Genomic DNA, 25,337 nt, shown 5'->3' on the forward strand with positions numbered 1-25,337 from the left:
CCAACACTTACTTGTGCACACAGGCCCATGCCCTCTTGAGCCTGTACAGAGGGTTGGACTGCAGCGCAGATACGATGGCTCTCAGAGACGAGAAGTTTTTGCGTATTCGACACTCCTGGTAGGAGAAAGAGACACGAGGACAGTTATAATTTGCCCCATGTTGTCGTAGGCTTTGAGATGAATGTATGTGTGTTTTTGCCAACCTGAGCGATGTCTATCCAGCGCTGGATGACCCGCGCTCTGACATGAGGTCTGATCTGCCTGTGCTTCAGCACCGTGCTGACCACGCAGGCCGCCACAGCGTTGAACTGAGTGATGGTGGCGCGCACGGTGGGGGCGCTGTGCTTGTTGTGCTTCTTATCCCTCTGAGACCAGATGGAGCCCAGGCAGTGGTGGGGCACTACCTTTTTAAACAGCAGCTGGAAGCAGAAGAACCACAGGCTGATGTTAGTATGACGACAGTGAGGAAAGTCGCAGGGATGTAACCGGTTTCAATTCAAGGTTCAAGGCTTTTATTGTCATTCGTACATAGCTACAGTGTAGTTATGTCGATGAAAGTCTTAGGTCACAGGCTCCTCCAACAGTGCATCACAATAAAACAGATAGAATAGTGCAAGTAAATACAATAAAATCGAATAAAAGTTGTAATCTTTTCCCGCCAAACAACACACACTGCACATCCACCCACTTCCCTCTCATTTCCCCCCACTCACCGCGTCCATGTATGTTAGCTGCTCGGCCACCAGGTCGGACTCGAACGACAGGAAGTCCTCCTGGACCTCGATCTCCACTTCCTCCTCTTCCCCCAGACAGAAAGAGCTGTTGCCGTGGAAACCAACTGAAAGCAGACAACAACAGATGACATTTGATAAAAAAGACAAAGAAATAAATAGCACTTTACAGAACAATGTTATCATTACACAAAATGAGGAATATTGTGATATTAACTTTACTGAGATGAACATGTGAAAATATTGTACACAATAAAGAACTATGTTTGCACAAACTTTGAAACATATTGAATAAGTTGTGGAATAACGCAATATATTACTTGCAATTCATATCTGAGAAAGTTACCATCATTTACTATACTTTTTAAAAGATAACAATTGCTTGTTAAATTAATTGAATTAAATGTTTAAAAAAAAGCCAATATGGTTCTAGATTTAACCAAAATTAACCAAGAAAAAAAAGACGATGGATAATTGTAACATGATGAATTCTCCTACTTGTGCTATCTTTCAACTAACTCAAAAAGATCCCTGAGTGAATGATCAAGTATGTTTGCAGTGTGTGCGTCATGCAAGCTAACATGATGAACTAAAATAACAGTATATTTAGAAGCCCTTAAAGGTCACCTATTATGCAAAATCCACTTTTTCATGTCTCTTCTACATCAGCATGTGTCCCCTCTGTGGAAAGAGATTCTGAACGTTTCAGGAAAAAAGATTCTCTCTCTTTTTGTCCTGATCCATTTCTATAAAAACCTGTCTGAAAAAGAGCTGATCAGATTTTGGCCACTTTATGATGTCATAACGTTTTTTTGGCTTGTGTAACCATTAGCCAATCACCAACCAAGGTACCCCCCCCCCCCCACCTTATCACCTGAATCTTCTCCTAGAGCACCTTTGTGTTCTTTTTAACCAAATCTCTCCCAGAGGGGCGTGGGGAGGGGCTCCTTACTTTCATCTGAAGTAACAGACAGAGAATCAGCACTTTTGAAACAGGGCTGAAACAGAGGGGATTATGGGTAATGCTGCAATGATCTGTTTGGTGTTTGGAGCCAAACACTTCAGAGACATGTTTTGTATATATAGACCTGAGACCTATAATATATTGATGAAAACCGTATAATAGGGGACCTTTAAAAACGATATGTTATAAAACCATTTTAAAAGTCACTCTGTTAGGTACCATCAGGGTCCTCCAAGCTGTTCTGACTCTGCAGATGCTCAAGCAGACCCTCCGCCCGTCTCAGGGCCTCGGACAACGGCAGGGCCCTGCGCAGGTAGTCAGTCAGCCGGTGGAGGCAGGGGTAGTCGGGGGGCTCCTGGAAGTCTTCGGGGCACTGGTCCAACCAGGCACGCAGGATGGAGGCCAAGGCACTGTGGAGGCAGCAGGGGGAGATTTAAGAGTTGGCTACGATGGAAGGACAAGTCAGCTAAACTGCTGAAACATATAATAATAATAAAGCTTATATAGCACTTTTCATACAACACATGCAGCTCAAAGTGCTTTACAAAATGACACATCACAAGTTACAAACAAACAACAAGAAATTCCCCTCAGATTATTTATTAAGAACTTTACAGGTACATGCAGCAAAATATAACATTTGATCAGGTTAATAGACACCAGGAGGTAAAATGTATGATAATAAAAATAAAATAAATAATGGTTTCTCTCTGACAGATAAGACACATCGATGAATCGATGCAGCAATATAAAATATAAAATGTTGATATACCAATGTTATCTGTGCATATGGAACCTATAGTGATGGATGTATACAAATGAATCTCACCTTCTGATGGCTACATACGTTTCAGAGCATTTTCCCCCTTCCTGCTCCTCCACACCTCCATACCTGCAACAGGAAGAAAAGGAAAGCAATTTAAAACCACTAAAAAGTCAAGTCAGTGGATTATTCCGGCTTCATGCAACACTTGACTCCAGCCTACCGGTCCAGCAGCAGCTGCAGTACAGTCTGAGTGCTGGCGAAGGCTCTGTAGGTGGACAGGAAGATGGAGGTGTAGGTGAGGTCGTTGTCTCCGAACGCTGTCAATAACGTCTCCACCAGACGCTCCAGTGTTCCTGCACGGATACTTCGGATTTTGCAGGTTTCCAGCTGGCTCACCGTGTGGCCGGGAGGCAGACGATCCCCCTCCAGCTAAAATCACACAACACATATTTTTATACTGTTTAAAAGATGAGGAATGCTATAATGTAACACTGTGACTTGGCTGGTGGTGCTTTCAAAGCCTTTATTTTTCTTTGTTTGGCTTTGAATTTATCGCAGATTGATATTATTTCATATGTTAATCGTGGCTTTGATCGGTCTTTATAATTGTAATTGCGATAGAGACTAGATTCAAAGGCTTTATTATCATATGCACTTCAGTCTCTGGCTCCTCTAACAAAAAAGAAATATAAATAAAAATAGTGTAAGTTTGTATTGTTATCAGTGTCTGTTGATTGTTATGTACCTGTCGAGGGACTCGGCTAATAGCTGACTTAAAGTAATATTTGATACATTTGTATGCATGGTTCTTGTTTAATTAAGCCTATAAACTTCTTTATGTGTGAGGTCGTCTTGTTTGACCACTCCCACACAAAACAAAAGAAATTGCATTTGAGCTCTGCTACTTACAATTCTGAAATACTGCACATATTTTATTATCAGGGTGAATTGTACATTTTACTTTTTCTTACGAAACTTAATTTTTTTTATATGTAGTTAAAAAACATTATTGTACAGGTTCTAATTTTAATGTTTTGAAAATACCTTTTTTTTTTTTACAACTTAATTGTTCTTATGGTCTTGAATGCCCCATTATACACCGAAGCAAATTCCATGTATGTGTAAAACTACTTGGCCATAACCCCGATTCCGATTTAAAACGTGACATGACAGGAGTGGAGAAAGTCCTCAGCACACAAAGGTGGTAAGGACAATTACTTTTAATTCTCTAAAAGTGTCGGACTATTTTGTCGACAGCTAAATCGACTGAGAGGTTACAAAACAGGCAGGGGAGAGCATGAGAGGAGGTGGCACAGCCATGGAGAGAAAGAGACCTAGCACGCTACAACAGGAAACTCTCCAATCTGCTTTTAATCACAGCAGGCCCCTCCTCCCCCGTCCCTCCAGACAGAGCGGGGGACAGCCAACTTCTCCCACCGCTCCCCTCCCATAACAACACACTCACACAGGCTTCTCACAATCAAATACAAATACACTGCATTTGCAACCGAATCCACTAAATAGTACCCCTTCAAACTGTAAACATACATCAGTGTACAATCCCACGCATTGTACAGTAATTGCTTTTATTCGATGACAATGGACTGTTTATAGTAAATATACTGATGCTCAATAGGGATCAGTCTCTATTCTACTCCACTCAATACTCGGCACTAAATCTCCCACGTTGTTTTAATTATCTCGAATACAGTTTGCGGCGCCAATACATCAATACAGTCGGAGCTGTTATCTATTTTGCTTTTATGTGGAGAACAAAAACTCAACAGTGATACAAACCAACAACACGAGATCCTGATTATTTTTCTACAAAACATAGACCATGCATCTGTAATTTATTTTCCACTGGGTGCATGCATTCTTTTAGTAGAAAGCCCACAAAGAAACTAATGATCTAATTGGCCCCTCTATGCAGCATAACAACTATATAAACCTCATTGTGTTGATGTAAACAGCACATTGGAAGAAACACCAATGCACTGAGAAAATGTACAACTCAAGGAAAAGCCTTTAATACCCCTTTTTGTTGTCATAGTGGTATTTTAGAAAACACTGCTGTACAGGGGAGCGAGCAGTTCAGTTGGCAGTCGGGAAAGTCAGGAAATCACATGCTTTGGCTGAACAGCCCAGGTCTGGTTAAAGTGCAGACCTGGTTTTCAGCAGGCAGCTAAGCAGGTGTTGTCTAACACAGCGAGATTTATAGCTCCAATGTTAAAACAACAGCCCTTGTGGAGCACAATGCTGGGACGCCCCGCTATTCAAAGACACAGCCTGCTTTAAACAATGGAGATTAGGTTCTGTTTTTTTATGTTAAGTCTGCACACATGATTGCTTTTATAAAAACATGATAAATTCCAAGGTAGAAACTCTTCCACTTTGGGGATAAATCAGCGGTTCACATGCTGCACATTTACAGGTTAAAAGAGTGGGAAAAATAATGGGTTTTCATTTGTGTAATCTGTTTCGCTCAGGGTTTCTTCTTTGGAGAAGCTCGCTCAGCTGTGATTCTGTTACACCGTGAGACTCCACTCACCCCTAGCCATCTTGCTCCCTTGTTGGCCGCCTGCTGGATTTGAACCCTCTTCAGTGTCACATTGTAGATCGCTCCTTCCTCGACTTCCTCCCCCCAGTCCTGCACCGAGCTCTGCAAGAAAGAGAGGGGGAAGTTAGCAGCTTCAAGAGCAGAGGACAAGATGTGCAAAGGATACATCTAAATATAATAATGTTCTGTATTTAAAACGGCAGGCCAAGTGTGTGTAAGGTAACAAAATAGGAACCGACATTTTTGGGAACAACACTGAGAAAAGCAGAAGGAAGCATCAGAAAAACACTCAGGACCACAGCCCTCAAGCAAACCAGTGAAAGAAGGACTAAAGTGCAGTAAAACATCAAGAATGACCAACTCCCCAACCCCCATCACTGCAGCCTGCCAGGCCTTCCTCCCTGCCTTTACTCCCTCTTTTATTCCCTATCCATCTCTTTCACCCGTCCCCCTCTCTCTGAGGTGAAGTCAGAGCTGGACTGCTTTACTGGCGTTTAGAAAACTGGAGATAAGAGCCAGAAGGTCTCTTAAACAAACCCCTGCATAATAAAACAAAACATGTTGATATGTCTCTGTCTGTTTGTCTGCTAATTATACAAGCCAAGGGAGCTTGATTACAAAACGCGCTTTCAATCGGCTCATAACTCTAAATAGATTTGTGCTCGGCTTGCCCCATATGTACTGTGTCTGCCTCTGGTTGTAAATCACTGACAAACAGCGAATAAACAATCAGAGCGAGCAGAGGGAAATCAAAATACTAAACTCCTGCTCAGAGAGTGCGCCAAAACACAGTCACAGATATGCTGAGACATCAACATATGGAGACAGAGACAAAAACAGAGGAAGAGACAGCGAGAGAGAGGGACTGGCCAAATATAAACACCACTATGCAGTATTATGGCCAAGTCCTCACACACAGGCCAAGATCACTCTCACTTGTCCCCACTTTCATCTCCACAGCTCAATGGCAATGTCCACAGCCAGAAGAGAGGTTAAGGGTCAACGCCGCCCGTTAACAGGCTCAAAGGACAGTCCTGGAGGCCGGTGGCACTCGGCCATAACTGTTAGGGTGTTTGGGTTTGAACAGAAACATGTGATGCTGAAAATGAAAAGAAGGCCCACACAAAAAAAACACAAAGAGAGAGAAAAAGAGAGGTGGAGTTAAAAGAAAAAGGGTTTGAACTGCCTCTGGCTGACTAACACATTAGTATGTCTGTTTCTTCAAATGTCACAAGCTGCATTTGTCTGAAACATGTCCACATGCCTGTCCGCCACACAGCTCAGCATCTTGCTGTAAGGTCAGTGCGTATCTCTCTAGCTGCTAGTGGATGGGCGGCTGGCGCGGAGACAGATAAATACATCAGTGCATGAGTCATGCAGTCCACACACTCCCAAAACAATAGCAGGAGGTCTCTGTGCTGGCCGGGCTGCTGAGTTCACAGTCTGCACACACAGCCCGCTTTATCAGCCACAGAACTGGAGATGGTTTTCAGAGCAGGGTTTTAAAAGAGGCTCTGCTCTGCTTTGTGCAGCAAGGTGGGGGCTTATTGTGAGACAAAGTTCCAAAAGCTTGCATGAAAAGCAAAAAGCAAAACATGTTGCCACTGTGATGTTTTCTATTCACCAGAGAATACAGGAGAGCAACATTACACAGCAGACAGGGATGCCTTTAGAGAGCACACCATATCAAATACACCCTAGATATGATGTAAACAAGGGCTGGGTTGTTTACTCTGCACTTCAGCTTGGATCCCTAAAATGCTCAAAAAGAGCACAGGGATGAAACTAAAGAGAGCAAATAGTTCTAATCTGCCTATCAGCTGTCTGTGAAACAATACTCCTGAGATAACAACAACAACAACAACAACAACAACAACAACAACAACAGTTGTTCTAAATCTCTGACGCTGCTCTGTTGGCTTTGTGTTGTCCTTGCCTTGACGCAGCTGGGACCCGTGGAGAGGCAGCAATGGCCCCAGGGCCACGCCAATTGTTCCCGACGGGCCCCCACACAAAAGTTCTCATATTCACCATCAGGGAGGGGAGAGCTAACGGATCGAGTTCATATACTGGCGGAGTCGCAAGGTGATTTTATCGTCTGTGATCCCCCCCCCCCCCCCCCCCCCCCCATATTTCCTATTTCCTAACTTTGAACGACATCAATGTAGGCTAAACTGGATTTAAACTCTGGTAAACATTTAAACCCTCTTCCTCCTATACACCCCTTTATCCTCTACTTTCCCAAGCCCAAACGCCCCCCACCTTTTCCTCCCCCCTCTCATCCAAACCACAGACTCAACAACAGAGCACAGGATGGAAAAGCGTTTTTGTTTTTACCATTTTACTTTTCCAGACGAACTTCATGGTGAGCGTTTCTTTCATGATCCGGGGACAGCATCAGAGCTTGGGAATAATCCGACAAGGAAAAAAGGAAAGTGTTCCTGTGTGTTTAAATCAAATCCCAGATCCTTGCTTAAAAATGTCTTCTACTTCACAGCACACACTTTCTTCCGCTCAACTCCAATCCTCCTCTTGTGTCTATCAGCAGCGGTCAGTAGGCTCTCCCTCTTCTACTGAATGACAAAACTCCTCCTCCCTGCCTATACAACAGACCCGAATAAACTCCTCCCCCTCCTCCCTTTTTGGTCCGACTTCCATCACTCTGACAACAAAGTGCGCGCTCAGACGTGGGGTTGTGATTTCTGTTTGCGCAACACACCCAATACACAGGAATCACTTTCCCTTGGAATTTTTTGGAACTCGTGACTGATGTTTATGCTGTTTTTAATAAACCCTTATAAATGCAATACATTAATCCATGAGATATGTACAGCATTTAAAGTTATTATTGGTACATCATTCTTTCTTTTTCTTTCGTTTGGAAATATATTTGCTTAGATTGTTATTATTAATGAACACATGACATTTGTTGTTTTAAAAAGTATATCTTCTGTTGGCATAATTCTAATGGTCGTAGTGTTTTGTTAAAATAAAGTACTGACTACATTACCCACAATGCATTGCCGAGCAGTTTGATCAGAGGATGAAAGAAAGAGGTCTTGTGAATTTACATTGTCCTCTTGATTTACCCAAACCCACACAACATAATTTATATTTCACTAGAAATTGTTCCATACCTATAGAGGACCATATATGGGCTACAGTGTGAATCTGTAAGTTCAAGTTGAATGTCCCATCTACAGTTTCACACAAGTAGAATAGAAACTCTTTCTGCCCTTTTCATCGCTCAACTTTGTACTATTTTCCTGTAGGTGGGTGTCAATTTATTATCATAATCCAGTAAATAGTTTCTCCTTGTTTATGGTTTATATATTTGTGTTTCCAACCCACATTTTGTTTAACTGTAGGCTATGTTAGTCTGAAAATGTATGTAGCCTGTATAAGTTTCAACAAAATGACACTCAAGATGCTGTTTTGAACAGTAAAGAGCTTCATGCTTAACTTGATTTCAGTGTTTCCCACAGATCTGCAACAACATTAACATTAACCTTTCTGTTGGTCGCTTGTTAGCAGACCCTTCACGCGATGGCAGAGCGAACAGGTACAGGCAGGGCCCATAGTGATAGCCCTATAGTTTAAATCTACTACCCACAAATAAACATATGGACATATGGCTATTTTAAAAAATTGTAAATGTATTTAGGAACCTGTCCATGTGATTTTAAGTGGGGGTGGGCCTCAAATCCTCTAGGGGGGTCTGGCGGCATGCTCCCCCGGTAAGATTTTTATTTTTTATTTTGGAGTTAAATGCATCAATCCGGCACACTTTGAGGGGAAAATAAAGAGACCAGCTCTATGGAAACACCTATATGAAACAGAACTGTATACATTTCAATGATCATAAAATCATGGCCATAACCAATAACATACCATTTCCAATATGAAAAAAACACTGACACCCTCAAATGGAAATATGTGTTTACATAAATGGTGACCAAACCGTTTGAGACCCACTGTGAACTTAGACTAAGTTAACTATCTAAACACTCAGATGCGGCTTTCACACCAGCGCTTTTCCTTATAGCTCCGAGCGGGAGCTTTTCTGGTTCAGCTCCGGTCTCCCTTTTCTGCTCCCGCTCTATTCACACCGCCCAGAGCTGCGGCTGCGGCGTCATGACGTCACCGTTTACGTGCCTGCTTCATAAAATCCAAACCGCGGAAATCCCTCACATCGACAACAACAATGGCCGATTGTATTGAAGCGCTGTTCGCTTTGGTTATCCTCTTACGAAACGAAATGGAAGGCATCGGACGACTTTACAAGGGACGACTTTACTTGGAACTTTACAAACATCACATGCGAAATGCAAGACTTCTTTTATGGTCTTCAGCATCAACGACGAATCTGCCCCCGCCTCGACGTAAGAGAGACGTAAGCGACGCCGCCTCTTAGCTCCGAAGCTCTTGCCTCTAGATCGACAATTTTTTGGAGCTGGAAGTGAACTGGATTCCGGAGCTAAGAGGCGGCGCCTCTGCGGTGTGAACAGGAAAAAACGGTACTTTTCAGGCTCCAGCTCCGAGCCGGAGCTGAAAACGCGTTGGTGTGAAAGGGGCAAGAGAGTCCTTTACCTCACCTGAGCTGAGGTTATCCCGAGCTTGAATGACACACAGAGACCAATCAAGGGCTTTGATTTATGAGCTGTATGACAGTGGCCATGTCGGCAGGCCACATCATGTAGACAGCCAGTCACCCAAAATATCCTCAGGCTAGCAGGCCACTTAACAGGCCAGGCCATCGGGAAACCCAACGGTCCTCCCGATGGCCAGTCCAGGACTGGGTATAGGAGGCGTAGAGCGAGGGATCATTGTCCACAAGTTAATCGATCGATCATTAATCGATCGTGGTCGCGAACGAATAAAAAAAAGTTAAAAGAAGTTAAGTCTATGTGTGGGAAACCCTGGACTTCATACATCTCCCTCTGCTCTGGAGCCACTAAAGGCTAAGTTAATATACAACATTTTGAATAACACCTCTTAACTGTCTTTAAGGTGAAAAGATCTTCCCCTTCAACAAATAAGAGGCACCTTTGGATCATTAGAAAACATTTTGGTATAATGGCTAAAGTGGAACAACCTGTTTATTATGTATCACTGGCGAATAACATATGTCTCACTGTAATATACATTACTATTAACATATCCTACAAATGAGCGGATACAGTGAGATGTCCTGAAGAAGCTGCCTCCTCATATCCCTGCGTGGGACAATACAAGGAAGGCTGCAGATGCCGTCATCAGTACTGTGCATTGTAGTTACAGCAGAGGAGAATGGGCTGAGTGTGAGAATGGCTGAACTGTTCCACTGTGAATGGCCCTGCACACGTACTCAAACTGCCCACTTGTGTGAATAAACGAGAAGATATGAATCAAGCCTTGACTTTGTGAGGGGACTTTTTGTACAAAGTTGTATCGTAAACATATATCAACTGTGAGCAAGCAGTGGTTCACAAATTTGCTGGTCCATTTAGTGGGCAGATGGAATAATTAAATCACTGATCCAGAGTCAGGAGACAGTGGGAACAGGCTCAGTGGGAGAGATGTCAGTGGCCCCTTTCCAATATCATGTGTACGTGATATGATTACCCTCTCTGCTGGCTCCCATAACACCAATACGAAACACCAACGTCACACTCGCCGTCACACACCGCGCTGACAAGCAGATACACAGATGACCCCACACACAAAAGGTCCCCACTTTTGACATAGTCGCCTAGACTCTAGAGGGCACTCAAATGCCAGGGAAGCCTAATGGTCGTCTCAGTCAGTGTGTCTCTGTGTGTGGTAATCACAATCTCACAAGTTGTTCTGCTTGCTGACTTTTCATCAGGCTGCATATCTGGCCGGGCTCCAGTTCCCAGGCCAAGCTGCCCCGGTGTCCAATCGGGTCTCTGGAGCTCTGGGAAACCCAGAGGGGCAGTCGGAAGGTTGGGACCCCACGTGACCTCTAGCTCGGCCCCTGGGGGATCGTGATGTTGGTCTCACAGTGGGAATGATGTCATATCTCAGTGCAAACAAGATGTTCGACAAATGTGACAGCAGCTGCTCCGTCAGATGGATGAACAGATGAGCAGATGAAATGTCTTCTTTTAAAAGTATTATTCCTATGGTATGTATGAGAAACGACTTATGTCTGTTTTATATTTTAAGGAATATGAAGCTAAATTTCAGGAAATGTTCGAGCTTTTTTATGCTTATTTTGTCCAAATCCAAGTCAGGTCTCATTTCCTTGAGGATAATTTAAAGAAATAGTTTGCCATGTTGGAAAATGGACTTGCTGTATATAAATGATTGCTAAGAGTTCAATGATACCACTCTCACTTGTAGGCTACACTGAAAACTAAGCTAAAGCTAGTAGGTGGTTAGCTCAGCTTATCATCAAACCTGGAAACAGCTAGCCTGGCTCTCTCCAAAGATAACAAAATCCATCTAATAGACCCTCTGAATCTCACTTATAACCAAAACCAAAGTGTACATTTTGTTGTGTTTTTACAAAGTTACTTCCAGGACTATATTTTTACCCGTAGGGACTTCCTGGAGTCTTATCATCACGTGAATCTTCCAGGCAGTTCAAGCTGCAGTCTCAACAAGTAGACTGCCAATCATCACCGAAAATGACACGGGGTGTAGATAAGGTTTCCTCCATAGATTAGACAAGTTATTATAAATACCTTTGGTAAAGTAAATGTAGAAAAGCAGCTGCAAACATGTAAAGGAATAGGAAGCTACATTTCAGGAAATGTGAGAGCTGTTTTAATATGTTTTGTTAAATTCAACATCAAGTCTCTTTAAGTTAAAGTGGATCTATTATGCTATATTGTAAAAATATATTGTAGGGCCATACCAAGTTTTTTGCTTAAAATACCAAACAGTTCACCCATTGTAGCCTCATACTGCTCATACCCCTCTTTTGCAGCCCTGTTAGAGAAACGCGGATTTTGGGTCCTTAGCTTGAAAAAAAAAAGAGGAGGCAGAGCTAATGCCTGATCAGAATTCTACCGGAGATAAAGTTAAATCCTGCTGTGATAAAACGCCATCCTGTTCTAAACCACATCAAGATTATTTCTGAAACAGTATGGAGCTCAAATGCTTTTTCTCTTGCAGGTTTATCACAAGGTGAGTTCCTTTTTTTATTTCCAGCTTTTTAAACACATGTGCTCTCCAGTACAAGTTAGCTCTGAGTGTTAGCGAGGCTTGCTAATGTAAACAAAGACGATATTACGTCCAAAACACGTCAGGCATTGTTTCTGATAGCAATTTTCTGTGGGTCCGCTGCCGATTTGACGTCAGATCGGCAGCAAATCTGTATCTTTGTACCCCTGTTTTTAAAAAATTTGGGTACGGAGGAAAAGAGAAAGGGTTTTATTTTCTGACGCTGGGTGAGTTCCCCGACACACCAGGGACACATATTTATGAATAAAAAACATCACAAAGTGCATTTTGCATGATAGGTCCCTTTTAAAGAAAACGTTTTGTATGTTGGGAAATACACTTGTTTTTTGTGGAGAGAATGATGATACTACTCTCTTGCAGGCTACACTAAAAAGGAAGCTAAAGCTAGCAGGTGGCTAGCGTCCAGGTGGACTATCTTTTCACCGGAAGCAGGGACTTCCTGGCATTTCAAGCTGCTATTCTCATCAAGCACATGCAGGAAATGACCTAAAACGAAACTAGGTCTTAATAAGGTTTCCTGCCAAAATGAAACAACGTCATTGTTTCCATATCTTTATAATCTGTAAAGTAAAGCTAGAATTCCTGTAGGCTAAAGGTTAAAGCTAATATAGCAGAAGTGAATTACATTTTACTGCTGCAACATTGAAAAGTTTATCAAATATTGCACACAGCATTCCTGCACTACAATACCTCCCAATCCTCATACCAAGTTATCCCTCTTGGAAGACTAATGACGTAATTGCACTTAGGAAAGCCCTTTACGAATGCAGTTTCTTTTAATGGGTTCCTGCTATTATTGAACTTCCCCAGTACGTTCTTCTCTCTGTTCCACAAAGTGTGAACAGAGAGCTACAGTACAGACAGAAAGGGGACAAAAACAGGAGGAGCGCCACTCGCACTATTATTGCACCACTGTGGGGAAAAAACGCACATTCCAGGAAATCTCCCACTTCCTGCCTCCAGCCTCCCGACTCCAGCGAGCCTGCCGTCCTCATACCTGACTGCTGGGGAGCTTTTCAGCCTGACGCATGGTCATAAAGGACGAGATGAAAAGTGATTCCTAAAGCAATCTGATTTAGATTGAGAGACCGATACAAATCATTACAATATTGGAAAAAGCACCACAACCAAACCACATTGGAAGTCGCCCGCTTTATTTGAGTTACTCATATTTCAGTTTAGATTATTAGAGTCTGTACGTTTTTTTAGCGTCATATTCCTCAGTTGTTTTTCACCGAGTGTTTTCCTCAGTCGACACAAGGGTTTTCCCTTTCCTGTAGTTATATAGGTTTTTGTGTAAATGGTCCAAAAGTTCCCTCCAGAGGTACTCATTTGTTTACATAGTGACATCACAATGTAACACTTGTGCTTCTATTGGCTAGCACTCCAACACATTGTATAGGCTAAGGGGCAAGACATCTCCAAGCAGTTGACCAATCAGAGCCGGCCAGCAGAGGTTTTTGAACAGGCACAAAATACAAAGATGAACCTGAAAATAGGGCTACTTTAAGCTGAACTTTAAAGTGCATTTTAGCCAGAAGGAGAACATGTAAAGTTATATATTAAAAAAGTACTCAAGTGATTTAACATTACACATCTACATGGTTAGGACCAATAAAAAAAGAAGGAATCACCATTCTGAAACAAAGACAGGACAGTCATTTGGACAAGGACAGGACAGTCATTTGGACAAGGACAGGACAGTCATTTGGTCAGCATGTGTAATGTCTCAGTGTGTACATCCCAGATAAGATGGCATGTATCAAAGAAAAAGAAGGATGCTGTAGAGATTAACTTGAAAGGACATTATCTCTGAGAGAGAGTGTGAGGGAGAGACGGAGACAGGGGGGGGGAGGGGGGAGAGTTCACAGGACAGCCAGAAACTGAGAGGGTCCAATACGGGCCGACAGGCAGGCGTGATGCAACAGGAGCATCGTGCACTGGCTTCCAGAGAATGAGTGATTTCATGTCAGACCGGAAAGAGACGCCCTGTTTTCCTTTCAGCTGGAAATGAGTAAACAGAGGAGACTCATCGTTTCATCGAGTGTGAGGGGTATCATCTGCGAGTCAGTAGAAATGTGTTGCATAAGAAGAGAGGAGGTTTCCTGCAATCCTATCTGGACCAAATGTGTCAGAACATTCACACTCTGTTCTTGATGGTACTTCCTTTTATCTGGTAAGTCTTGGACAGGGAACTTTAAGGTCACGGTTTCAAGTCCTGGTATGACCAAATACTGCTACGGTGCCCCTGAGCCCGGGCGCTGTACACAATCCCAATACTAGGATGGGTCAAATGCAGGACCCTTTTAGTAAAGGTGTGGAAAAACATAATGATGCATTTGTGTGTGCCGTTGCTGGGTTTGTGTTTTCAAAGCCCAGTAGAGGGCAGAGTTCATGAACCCTCGTGTTTATCCAGAGTCAGCAGCGGTTTCAGACCAGACCGAGCCAGAGCAACAAACCCCAAGAGGTTGGATTTATGGTGCAAGGTCAGGATGATCTGCCATAACTCAATAAAGCCTAAGAAAGAGACAGTCAAAGTAGCTTTAACAGGGGCATGGCACTCAGTAAGGTTATTTGATAGTTATTTAATGAGGCAACAGATGAGTGTATGTGGATCTAGTAGCAGTAACAAGGAACACACTATAGTTAAAAAAACATGCCAGGTCTTCTCTCACAGCTGCATTTTCTTTTTCTCTTTCTCTCTGTTTCTGTCTCATCTTCGGTCGACTGAGGCCTTTGTTCAAACAGTCACATTAAAGCTCTCGTCTGCCTCTCTGTTCTCTTATGTCATGCCCCTGCTCCCCTCAGATCTATTGTCCTGGCTGTTGTTGAGCTCTCCCTCTTTTTCACTCTCTTTCTCTGGATGGGTGACATCATTAGTTTCCAGTAAAGTCCAGAGCTTCAGGCTGAGACCCCTCCCCCTCCTCCCCCTCCTCCCCCTCCTCCTCCTCCTCCACATTAAACACATCTGACCTTGCGAACCAAGACACACATCAAAGAAATGTTGCTCAAAGTTGCATCAACATCAAATCAACCAAACCATAATTACTTACAGAGATGTTCGGCACATTAAAAAGTGTGAAACAGATTGGGGTCTTTTGGACCGCTACACTAAAGCGAGGATAATCCTCTCTGGAGCTATAATGAATAAGAAGGTGCTGTAAGTTAAGGTACTTTCAGGTGTCTCTGCCTCAAGAACAGTTAAGATACATTCCCAGAACATGCATATACACACACAACCCCCCTTTCATAGGGCCCCTACCCTGACCCCCCTAGATCTAAGCCTGGCTAAGCCTTGAATGAATCAGTCTGGGCTGGCTAGGTTGTTTGTCTGACCCCCTGCTAATGAGAGGTGCACCATCTGTTGCCCATGCTACCCTAAACTTGTCACATATGCAACAAAAACAACACACGGCATCGATGAAGCCGGTGGCAGGCTGGTGACAACTGCTGCCTCGTGAAAACCAAGAAACGCTGCACAGAAAACCGCGGGTTTATCAACACAGAATGTGCAACATTACACTTACTCTCACAACGCAGTGTTTTCTGTCTGCACTGCAATAATTACATAACTTCCTTGTAATTCATCTTGTTTTGATTCCAAAGGGATTTTACGCTCACGTCTGCAGTGTTGTAAATGAAGCATGTACGCTGTAGGAAATGAAACTATCTGATGAACACAACAACATACACCGAAAAGAGGCAGTCGCACAATAACAAGCACAATTGTTGCCATCAGACCAACGAAAGCATTCGATATTTAATCTGCCAAAACAATAGGGACTTCTATTATTGTGTAAAGTTGTAATAAGTATATAACAGTATTTCCTGCTGAGTTAATCAAACTCACACGGGATGTGTTTCCTTTTCTACAGTTGGTGTGTTTCTTTGTTTATCTTAGTGCTTGACCTCAGTGCCGCTATCATGGTTAGTAACCTGCTGACATGCAGAATGTGTCAGCGCTTATATTCATAACTGTCACCCGGACACCAGCAGCCTTACACACTAATGCAACATGTACTCACACACACACACACACACACACACACACACACACACACACACACACACACACACACACACACACACACACACACACACACACACACACACACACACACACACACACACACACACACATACACACACGCTAATACACACATTGCAATGCCAGCTTTATCCTAGTCATGTGTCCTGGCTAATACTTCAAGCCTTGAGCGGGAAAAGGAGTGGAGGAGTGTGTGTGTGTGTGTGTGTGTGTGTGTGTGTGTGTGTGTGTGTGTGTGTGTGTGTGTGTGTGTGTGTCACAGAGCTGCCAAACCATTCAAAACAAACCAAATCAAAGACACATATTGCCTTCTGCCTCCTGTCAACCTGTCCCCTAAACACACACACACACACACACACACACACACACACACACACACACACACACACACACACACACACACACACACACACACACACACACACACACACACCAACATATTGCCATGAAACACACACACCCATCTCCGTATGGTGCGATGAGTTTCTGCCCCAGTTGAGCGAGCGGCTCCTGTGGTGCGGTGCAGACGCTGTGGTGACAGGAACAATGCCGCAGTATTGACTTCTCACACCAGTTCTATTATGTGACCTTATTAGACCTACGATCACAATATGAAGCTGCGGGCTACTAGACAAATAGACACGCTGGGGGTCAGCGCCAACAACACCATCGTGGTAAGTGGTGGACTGAATGAAAGGGGGACTCGAACCTGGATACTAGTGAAAAGAGAAGAGTGGTAGTTTGTGATTTGTGCAATTTGGGACAAAAAGAAACCACATTATTGTCCATCACTTGTCTTGTCATGTCAGTGTTAGTGTGTTAATCCATAAACCCAGTCTATATTCACTGAATGGTGCTCGTCCAGCTGTATCACAAAGAACTGTGTATATTTATATGTGTTTACTTTAACTGTGTATTACAAGGATTGAGATAAAACATCTTCCTTAACAAGAGGGACCTTGCCAAGGCAGCGGCTGGTCATACAAAATAACAACATATAAAACATGACCTAAGGTTTTCATTAAACAACACTTAAATGGTTTCTGTAACCTGGTGGATACATTTATTTCAAAGGCTGTGTCCATGTGTAAAATGGGTCTTAAAATCCATCGACGGATATAAATGATTCTTATTTTAGATTTTACTGCATTTTTTTTAATGCAGGTTTTTAAGGAAAATTCGTTTTCTTTTCTCCAAAACAAAGAGAAGGGTAGAAAGTTATGCCGGAAGTGCATAGTGATAAATAATAATATTAAAATGCTGTTGTCTGCAAGAGGTCAACTATGCATGGGTATATTACTGACTCTGTTATATATTCAATTTCAGGAAAATGAAGCAGGTCAAAAGCGACGGAACTAGTCTTGGCCGGATCAATGAATCACTCATCAGTCATCAAAACACATGACAAGCCAGGATCCAAGTTTTCGGAAACACTGAGACGTCACGGAGGATCCGGATGAAACGTGCACTTCTCTGTCCGAAAAGTCAAGAAAGAGGAAGGAGGAGTGCTAATTCAGCTTTCTTACTTTTTTCAATGGAACATACCCCGTCATCGAAACTCTCTTTCCTCCTTTGTTCCCCCCTTCCTTTGTCCCTGTTTTCTCTCTATAAAATCACTTCTGCATTTCCAGCAGATGACCCGCTGAGGTTATTGAACTACTCTGCTGGTTATTGAAGCCAAACGGGTGTGAGGGAACGGCTCATATTCCCTCTGCTGGAGTGTTTATTGATCGACCCGTGGCTTGATTACATTCCCTTATCACTGAAAGAGAAAAAAAGAGTATAAAATAAAACTGCAAACTTCTAAACTGAGGTTAGAGGAGTCAAATGTACGGTGATAACCCACAGAGAGTTTCCGTCAACACTCTCACTTCTGTGCAAATGGGTTCAAGCCCGGTCAAGACCTTTGATTCTCCTAATTTCAGATAAACACGGTTCTAAGGAAGGCCGTATGGACCCCCTTATATTAAAGGAGACCTATCATGCTATATTTGAATAATATATTGTAGGGCCATACATACATACATACATACATACATACATACATACATACATACATATAAGGTATATTTATACATTTTCTTTTTCAAAATACCAAACAGATCATGGATTTTAGCCATGCCTCATTTCGCTCTATTTCGCTCTCCTCCACCCTGTCTTTGCATGCGCTGCTGCAGCTGACCACGCCCCCCTGCAAAGGAGGGGGCGGAGTTACGAGCGTCATGTTACCATGCTGTTACCATGCTGTTACCATGCCACGGCAACCTCTCATTCCCCTGATTGGTGGAGAGTTGGCCATATAGGCGGAGCTCCTCGTCACTGACATCAGACTATTTTCAAATCTGTATCAGTCTGTGTCAGATCCGTTGCAGCCCCGTTTTTAGAGATTTGGGTCTGGAGGAAAAGAGAGAGGGTTGTGTTTTCTGACACTTGGTGAGTTCCCTGACTCACCGGGGACACAAATTCATGTATAAAAGACGTACAAAGGTGCATTTTGCATGATAGGTCCCCTTTAAGCCTGGTGATTTTTTTAATATTGTCACTCTATATCTCCAGAGAGGGAAATACATAAATGTTTATTGGTAGGTGCTTAAAATATACTTGTATTCTTATGTTTATTGTTTATTTGAAAGATTCTGTTGTTGACCTATTTTGTCTTTATTATCTAAAAGGCCACAACATCAAGCAAATAATGATGGGTTGGATTTGAATCAAGCTCTCCTCGGTACATGGGACGACTGTTATTTGTGGGTGGTACCCCTAAAATCACATGTGGCCCCCAGCCCTCTCCCGAAGGAACTGAATAGCATGCGGACTGACGGACAAACACTTAAAGTGACAACAATTGCTTAAACAAAAGGGAATAAAATATGCATCTAACTTTGAAAAGAAGTAGAAAATGATCCTCTTATTTCAGATCAAGAGTTTAATTAACAATCTGTGGGGTGATTTTATGGAATGGTTTGGAGCAGGAGTTAAAACAAAGCACAAGCATAATTCAGTTTAAAAGGATGTACAGAAACACTTTTTGGGAAAACTATGAGAATGAAGAGAGGTGATTGAAGATGAGAAATTATTGTATATGTATGTATACATGTAAATGTAAGTAGGAATAACTTGCATAATGATTTAAAGGACAATCATTGATCAAGTAAAGGGTGGGAATTAATAAGCATTTGCTTCCTCCTGCTCCCTTTCGGACACATGATTTATTATTATTATTAATATGAAGATTTTTTTTGTTGAATATATAAATATTATCATGAATGTGGATAAATACTGTATTTTAACAATACGGTATTCTGTTTTCACATTTGTTATTTTTTATTTGCTATTTTTTTAATCTGTTCGAAATAAAGATTGAAATTAAATGAAATTCATAAGTAATGAAATGCACCTTTGCTCTGTCTTTTGTTATCATTCTCATTATCTCTCCACCTTTAGCTATTTGTAATTCAACTGGCCCCTTGACATGAACTGCCGGCCCCAGTTTGGCCCCTGTGGTTTAAGCAAACCAATCCAATCCACTTTATTTATATAGCACAGTTTAAAAACAGAGGGTTTGCCAAAGTGCTTCACAATGAACATAACATTATAATAAAATATAATATTACACGAATAGATAAAAAAAGCACACATATAATAATAAAGGCTATGGACAGACAGTAAAAGCATACAAATCGGTATGACATAGCTCAGACTGACTGGTAAGCGAGGGAAAATAGGTGGGTTTTTAGGCAGGACTTAAAAGCTTCAAGAGTGGACGACAATTGAACATGAGGGGGCAGGTCGTTCCAGAGCCTGGGGGCTACCGATGAAGCAAACTAGAACAACTACTGATTTCCATCTTCCTGACATTCCCGCCGCTCGTGTGAACGTTCATGTGTTCTCTGCGAGTCTCCTCGTCCTCAGTGGACTGTTGATAGTGGCTGACACCTCAGCACTCCTCCCTCATCTCTGACCTGAACTGTGGACCTGACAGCTGCCTGTAACCGCTCTGCAGGGCGATTACCGGCAGATAATTGCTGCCTTTATGACTGTCAGAGTTTCATAACCCGGCATAAAGTTAACTGGACCGGCAACCGGCAGGACTGACAAAATGACACGTGGAGAGGACGTGTTTTTATCACAAGAGCTACGTGTTACACTTGAAGATATAGGATTACAGAGCGTTTTGTTTATCCTTAAATAACTTTATTGAAGATGTTCACTCCTAATAAGCTTCCGTATTGCTCTGTAACAAAGGCTGTGAGGGTAATTATAAGTCAATACTGAAAAAACAGTCACAAGGCTGCACGATTTGGAAAACAAGTATAATTGTGGTTAGTTTGACTGATATTGTAATGATTCGCAATATTGAGGGAATAAACATAATTCACATAATTGAAAAACATAATAAAATAACCTTGGTGGGATGATTTGTACCTAACAAGGATATTTTATTAATACCATTTGCAGGCCGGCATCACATCACTTCATTGGGATATTGTCATATATTTTGCCTTTAACAAAAGTTGCATCCACTGCTTTTTGGATACTGCCCTGGTCATATTGGGATTTCGATACAATTATTTGTGCATCCCTTGTCACAAGGATACGTTAGTGATACATATTAATACATGTAAGCTGAGCATTACATAATGTCAGCGCCTGCATGCTAACCTTCAGTCTTCTTACCCCCTGAAACAATTGGAGGAAACAGTGCTGTGACACATATACCAGGATGTCAGACAGGCAGCAAGGAGGGGGTTCTCCCAACATTCAAACATGCATACAGGCTGTGATATTTATGACAGAAATGAATGAAGGAATATCAGGTTTGGAGCAGATGGGGTTTAGAGTTTACCTAAAGGAAAGTTCAGCAGGATGCTTTTGTGACCTCAATCTGCCATGTGTAAAACCCCCAAAATATGTTCACTTCAGCCTCTATCTATACCACAAGAGCGCAGATGCAAACAATTAGCCACAGCTAAGCTGGAGTAAGCTGTCGCTGCAGGTCGTGTTCTGGTAATCTCACTGGTATGAGGAATCTTTGAGTATATCAGTAAATAAACAGAAACGCATGTACGCCCAAATTAAATGCAATGTTAGCCACATTTTTTAAACACTCTGCTATTGGCTGACACATATTTCAGTCGTTTAAGTTCTCAAGTAAAGTGAGTAATGCCTCTTCTGTGGCCAGTCAGCAAAACTGTGCACCCACACAAGAGGTCAACTGTCCTCCTGTCTGTGACACACAAAGGTTACTGTTGTTGCATTATGAGTTGTCGACTTATTGCATACAATCTCAGTGAGTCCAGGGTCAAACAGAGGAACTGAAATGCAAAAATTGGAGAAATGACAAAGCCATCTCGCATTGATCGGAGTCGAGCAAATAAATAGTGGATTTTGGATTAGCAAGTGACCCCCAGTAACACCATATTACACTGGGGTCTTATGGAGGATGTGTAGCCCACTTGGTGTGGGATGCGTCACTACAAGATGTTCATGTTACTGCCAGATGGGCCAAAACTGTTAAGTGCATAATGAACAGAAATGTGCTGTCATTTCAGGTCAAACGCCTTTTATGATGCACACACACACACACACACACACACACACACACACACACACACACACACACACACACACACACACACACACACACACACACACACACACACACACACACACACACACAGAACACACACACACACACACACACACACACACACACACACACACACACACACACACACACACACACACACACACACACACACACACACACAGAAACACACACACACACACACACACACACACACACACACACACACACACACACACACACACACACACACACACACACACACACATATACCATGTATAAATCACTTCAGGGACATTACATTGACTTACATGCATTTCCTAGAGACTTATCCTAACCTTAACCATAACCAACACATGCCTAACCCTAACCCTTAACCTTACCCTAACCCTAATCCTAAACCTAACCAAGTCTTCACCCTAAAATTAATGATTCCCCTCATGGGGACCTCCAATTTGTCCCCATAAGGGAGGCGAGTCCCCACACGTGACTATGTAAGGCAAGGCAAGGCAAGTTGATTTATATAGCACTTTTCAACGCAAGGCAATTCAAAGTGCTTTACAAAAGAAAATGAAAGACATTAAGCATTAAAAAAGAAAAGCTAATAAAATAAACATTAAAGATACAAGTTACAGTGCAGTCTAAAATATGAATAGTTAAATTAAACATTACAAGAAAAAGTACATGAATAAAAGTTACAGTGCAGTTTAAGATGTGAATAGTTCAATTAAAAGCAGCGACAAAAAGAAAAGTCTTCAGCCTGGATTTAAAAGTAGTCAGAGTTGCAGCGGACCTGCAGGTTTCTGGGAGTTTGTTCCAGATATTTGGAGCATAATAACTGAACGCTGCTTCTCCATGTTTAGTTCTGACTCTGGGGACAGAAAGCTGACCAGTCCCTGAAGACCTGAGAGATCTGGATGGTTCATAGTTTAGCAGGGGGTCAGAAATGTATTTTGGGCCTAAACCATTCAGTGCTTTATAAACCAGCAGCAGTATTCTGAAATCTATTCTGTGACACACAGGAAGCCAGTGTAAAGACTTCAGAACAGGAGTGATGTGATCCACTCTCATTTGCCCCTTTCACACCAGCGCCTTTTCAGCTCCGGCTCGGAGCTGCGCCGGCTCTTAGCTCCGGAATCCGCTTCATTTCCAGCTCCAAAAAATTGTCGGTCCAGAGGCAAGAGCTTCGGAGCTAAGAGGCGACGTCGGTTACGTCTCTCTTACGTCGAGGCGTGCAGGAAACTAAACCCACCTCCCATGGGTTGACTGTTATGCCTGCCTACAAGCAGTAGTGCCTATAAACACACTTTATAAAGTCAGGCAACACTAACCAGGCTTCGTGTGATTCTGTTTATTTGTACCTTACTTTGACCATCCGTTCACAGTTATCGATCATTGTGGAGAGAGGCAGACGTGTTGTTTTGTATTATTGCAGCTATCGGATGCAAGTAGTCAGTTTAGCTTCGGTTGCTATGCCAACATCACCCGTTTTATACCAGAGAAACTTTCATAACAGCGTTGTGATACCAAACAGTGTCAATTCAGACTGACACACATTCACTTAGGCTAAGGGGAACTGGGGATATGCATCAGCTGCTTGTGTGAGTCGGACAGTGAATACTTTAGAGCGGCCGCTGCAGTGTGAGCTAACCGGGAGCTAACGGGAGAATAAACTCCCGTGGAAGAGCAGCCAGCACTGCAGCGGTCGGTAAATGCTGCAGAAACACATTAATAAACAATGAACCACGGCACTCTGGAGCAAAGTATAAGGTTGGAGAAGTCGTTATTCAATTTATTCTGGCTTCGTGTGATTAAAAGAAACACGATCATCGACCCGACGCAGTTGTTGTTGTGAGCTGCCGGTGGGGAGCAAATCAGCGATGTAAACGGTGACGTCATGACGCAGCAAGGGCAGCTCTGGGGCGCCAGTGGGCGGTGTGCACAGAGCGGGAGCTGAAAAGGGAAACTGGAGCTGAACCAGAAAAGCTCCCGCTCGGAGCTAGAAACTGAAAAGCGCTGGTGTGAACGCCGCATTGGTGTCAGTGAGGACTCGAGCAGCGGCGTTCTGAATCAGCTGCAGCTTTCTAATAGATTTTTTAGTGAAACCTGTGAAGACACCATTGCAGTAGTCAGGTCTACTGAAGATAAAGGCATGGACAAGTTTTTCCAAATCCCGCTGTGACATTAGTCTTTTAATCCTAGATATGTTCTTTAGGTGATAGTAGGCTGATTTAGTAACTAACAGATGTAGGTCCCCACAAGTATAGTAATGCTAGTCCACACACACACACACACACACACACACACACACACACACACACACACACACACACACACACACACACACACACACACACACACACACACACACACACACACACACACAGAAACATGCACAAACAATGTATTTCCCACCACTCTCCCCTGTTTCTCACAGTCACCATCCACCAAACACTCCCTCCTCCTCACTGCACATCTTTGTTTAAAAATACCAAGCTTCTTTTCCTTGTGCGATGTTTCTAATAGACTTTATCTTATTCTCTTTGCTCCTCTAAACACTTCACTTCCCATTCCCATCCTTGAGTCTATAAAAATGGACCAAACCTTTGACACATAACAACACTCCCCAAACAACAGCAGGCACAGGAAGGTCGTGCAAGCAAAAGGTCCAACATCTGCCAGATTGTTTAACAAGTCTGGAAGTACCTGTGCTTCCCAGCAATGGAAACATAGTCTGAGTCTGATAACACAATCATGGCGGTGTACTGACCCAGTGGCGGGGGCTGCTCTCCGGGGAGCGGGCCTGGTACCTCTGCAGGGCGACCCCTCCGTCCCCCTCCTGCAGTAATGAGCAGTCCAGGGCTGGGCAGTGGTTGCTGGGTCCCACAGACCAGGGCAGCAGGGTGGCCAGGGGGCAGTGGGAGATCATGTTGACATCCTGCAGCAGGAGGGGGGGGCAGGGATGGCAGGGCATACTCAAACCTGGACCGCAGTTTGAATGGAGACTTCTTCAGTGTAGAGTAGAAATCAGGAGAGGGTCTTCAAGTGTTTTGAGGTGTTTCGTCCTCCTCTCTTCTCAGTGTAAACTAATGATGACTCTCCTCTCAAGTCGTTCACCTCACTGTTGTCTCTTCCTCCCACGTTTCTCTCTCTCTTCCTCTCTCTGTGTGCGTGGAGCTTGCCTGACCAACAGCTCTGAACCACATGAGTGATTAAAGTCTATTGTCTCTCTGTATTTCTCCCTCCCTCTCTCTCGCCCCCTACATTCAAACCAGCCAGAAGGGGAGGAGTTATAACCTCGGTGGCCAACCCCCCCCCCCCCCCCCATCTGACTAAAGACATTTCGGCTGTGGAAGAATGTGAAGGAAAGGAAAGAAAGACAGGAAATCTGAAATAGAGAGGAGGATGTTATGGAAGAGGTTCTAAGAATTACTAACAATAGCAGATATTTTGGATGGACCTTCAGCCCGATTTATGTTTTGCTGGATTC

General features: G+C 43.0%; 1 protein-coding gene across 2 annotated transcripts in view; it reads right to left on the minus strand.

The window, feature by feature from the left end:
- Positions 1–25,055, minus strand: part of rgl1 (ral guanine nucleotide dissociation stimulator-like 1) — a 32,213-nt gene extending 7,158 nt beyond the window's left edge. Inside the window, exons 1-8 of one of the 2 annotated variants that reach the window (XM_034080724.2) lie at positions 24,618–25,055; positions 5,013–5,123; positions 2,682–2,890; positions 2,525–2,587; positions 1,915–2,105; positions 714–838; positions 204–419; positions 12–115 (exon numbers count right to left, since the gene is read on the minus strand). In XM_034080724.2, coding sequence (XP_033936615.1) covers positions 12–115; positions 204–419; positions 714–838; positions 1,915–2,105; positions 2,525–2,587; positions 2,682–2,890; positions 5,013–5,123; positions 24,618–24,821 — 1,223 coding nt within the window. In that variant the 5' untranslated portion in view covers positions 24,822–25,055. Of the gene's footprint in view, positions 1–11; positions 116–203; positions 420–713; positions 839–1,914; positions 2,106–2,524; positions 2,588–2,681; positions 2,891–5,012; positions 5,124–7,358; positions 7,606–24,617 lie in introns of those variants that run through there. The other variant, XM_034080725.2, reaches the window with a different exon arrangement.
- Positions 25,056–25,337: the final 282 nt, after the last annotated feature.

This window comes from Pseudochaenichthys georgianus, chromosome 4, assembly GCF_902827115.2.
Source record: "Pseudochaenichthys georgianus chromosome 4, fPseGeo1.2, whole genome shotgun sequence".
NCBI classification, from domain to species: Eukaryota; Metazoa; Chordata; class Actinopteri; order Perciformes; family Channichthyidae; genus Pseudochaenichthys; species Pseudochaenichthys georgianus.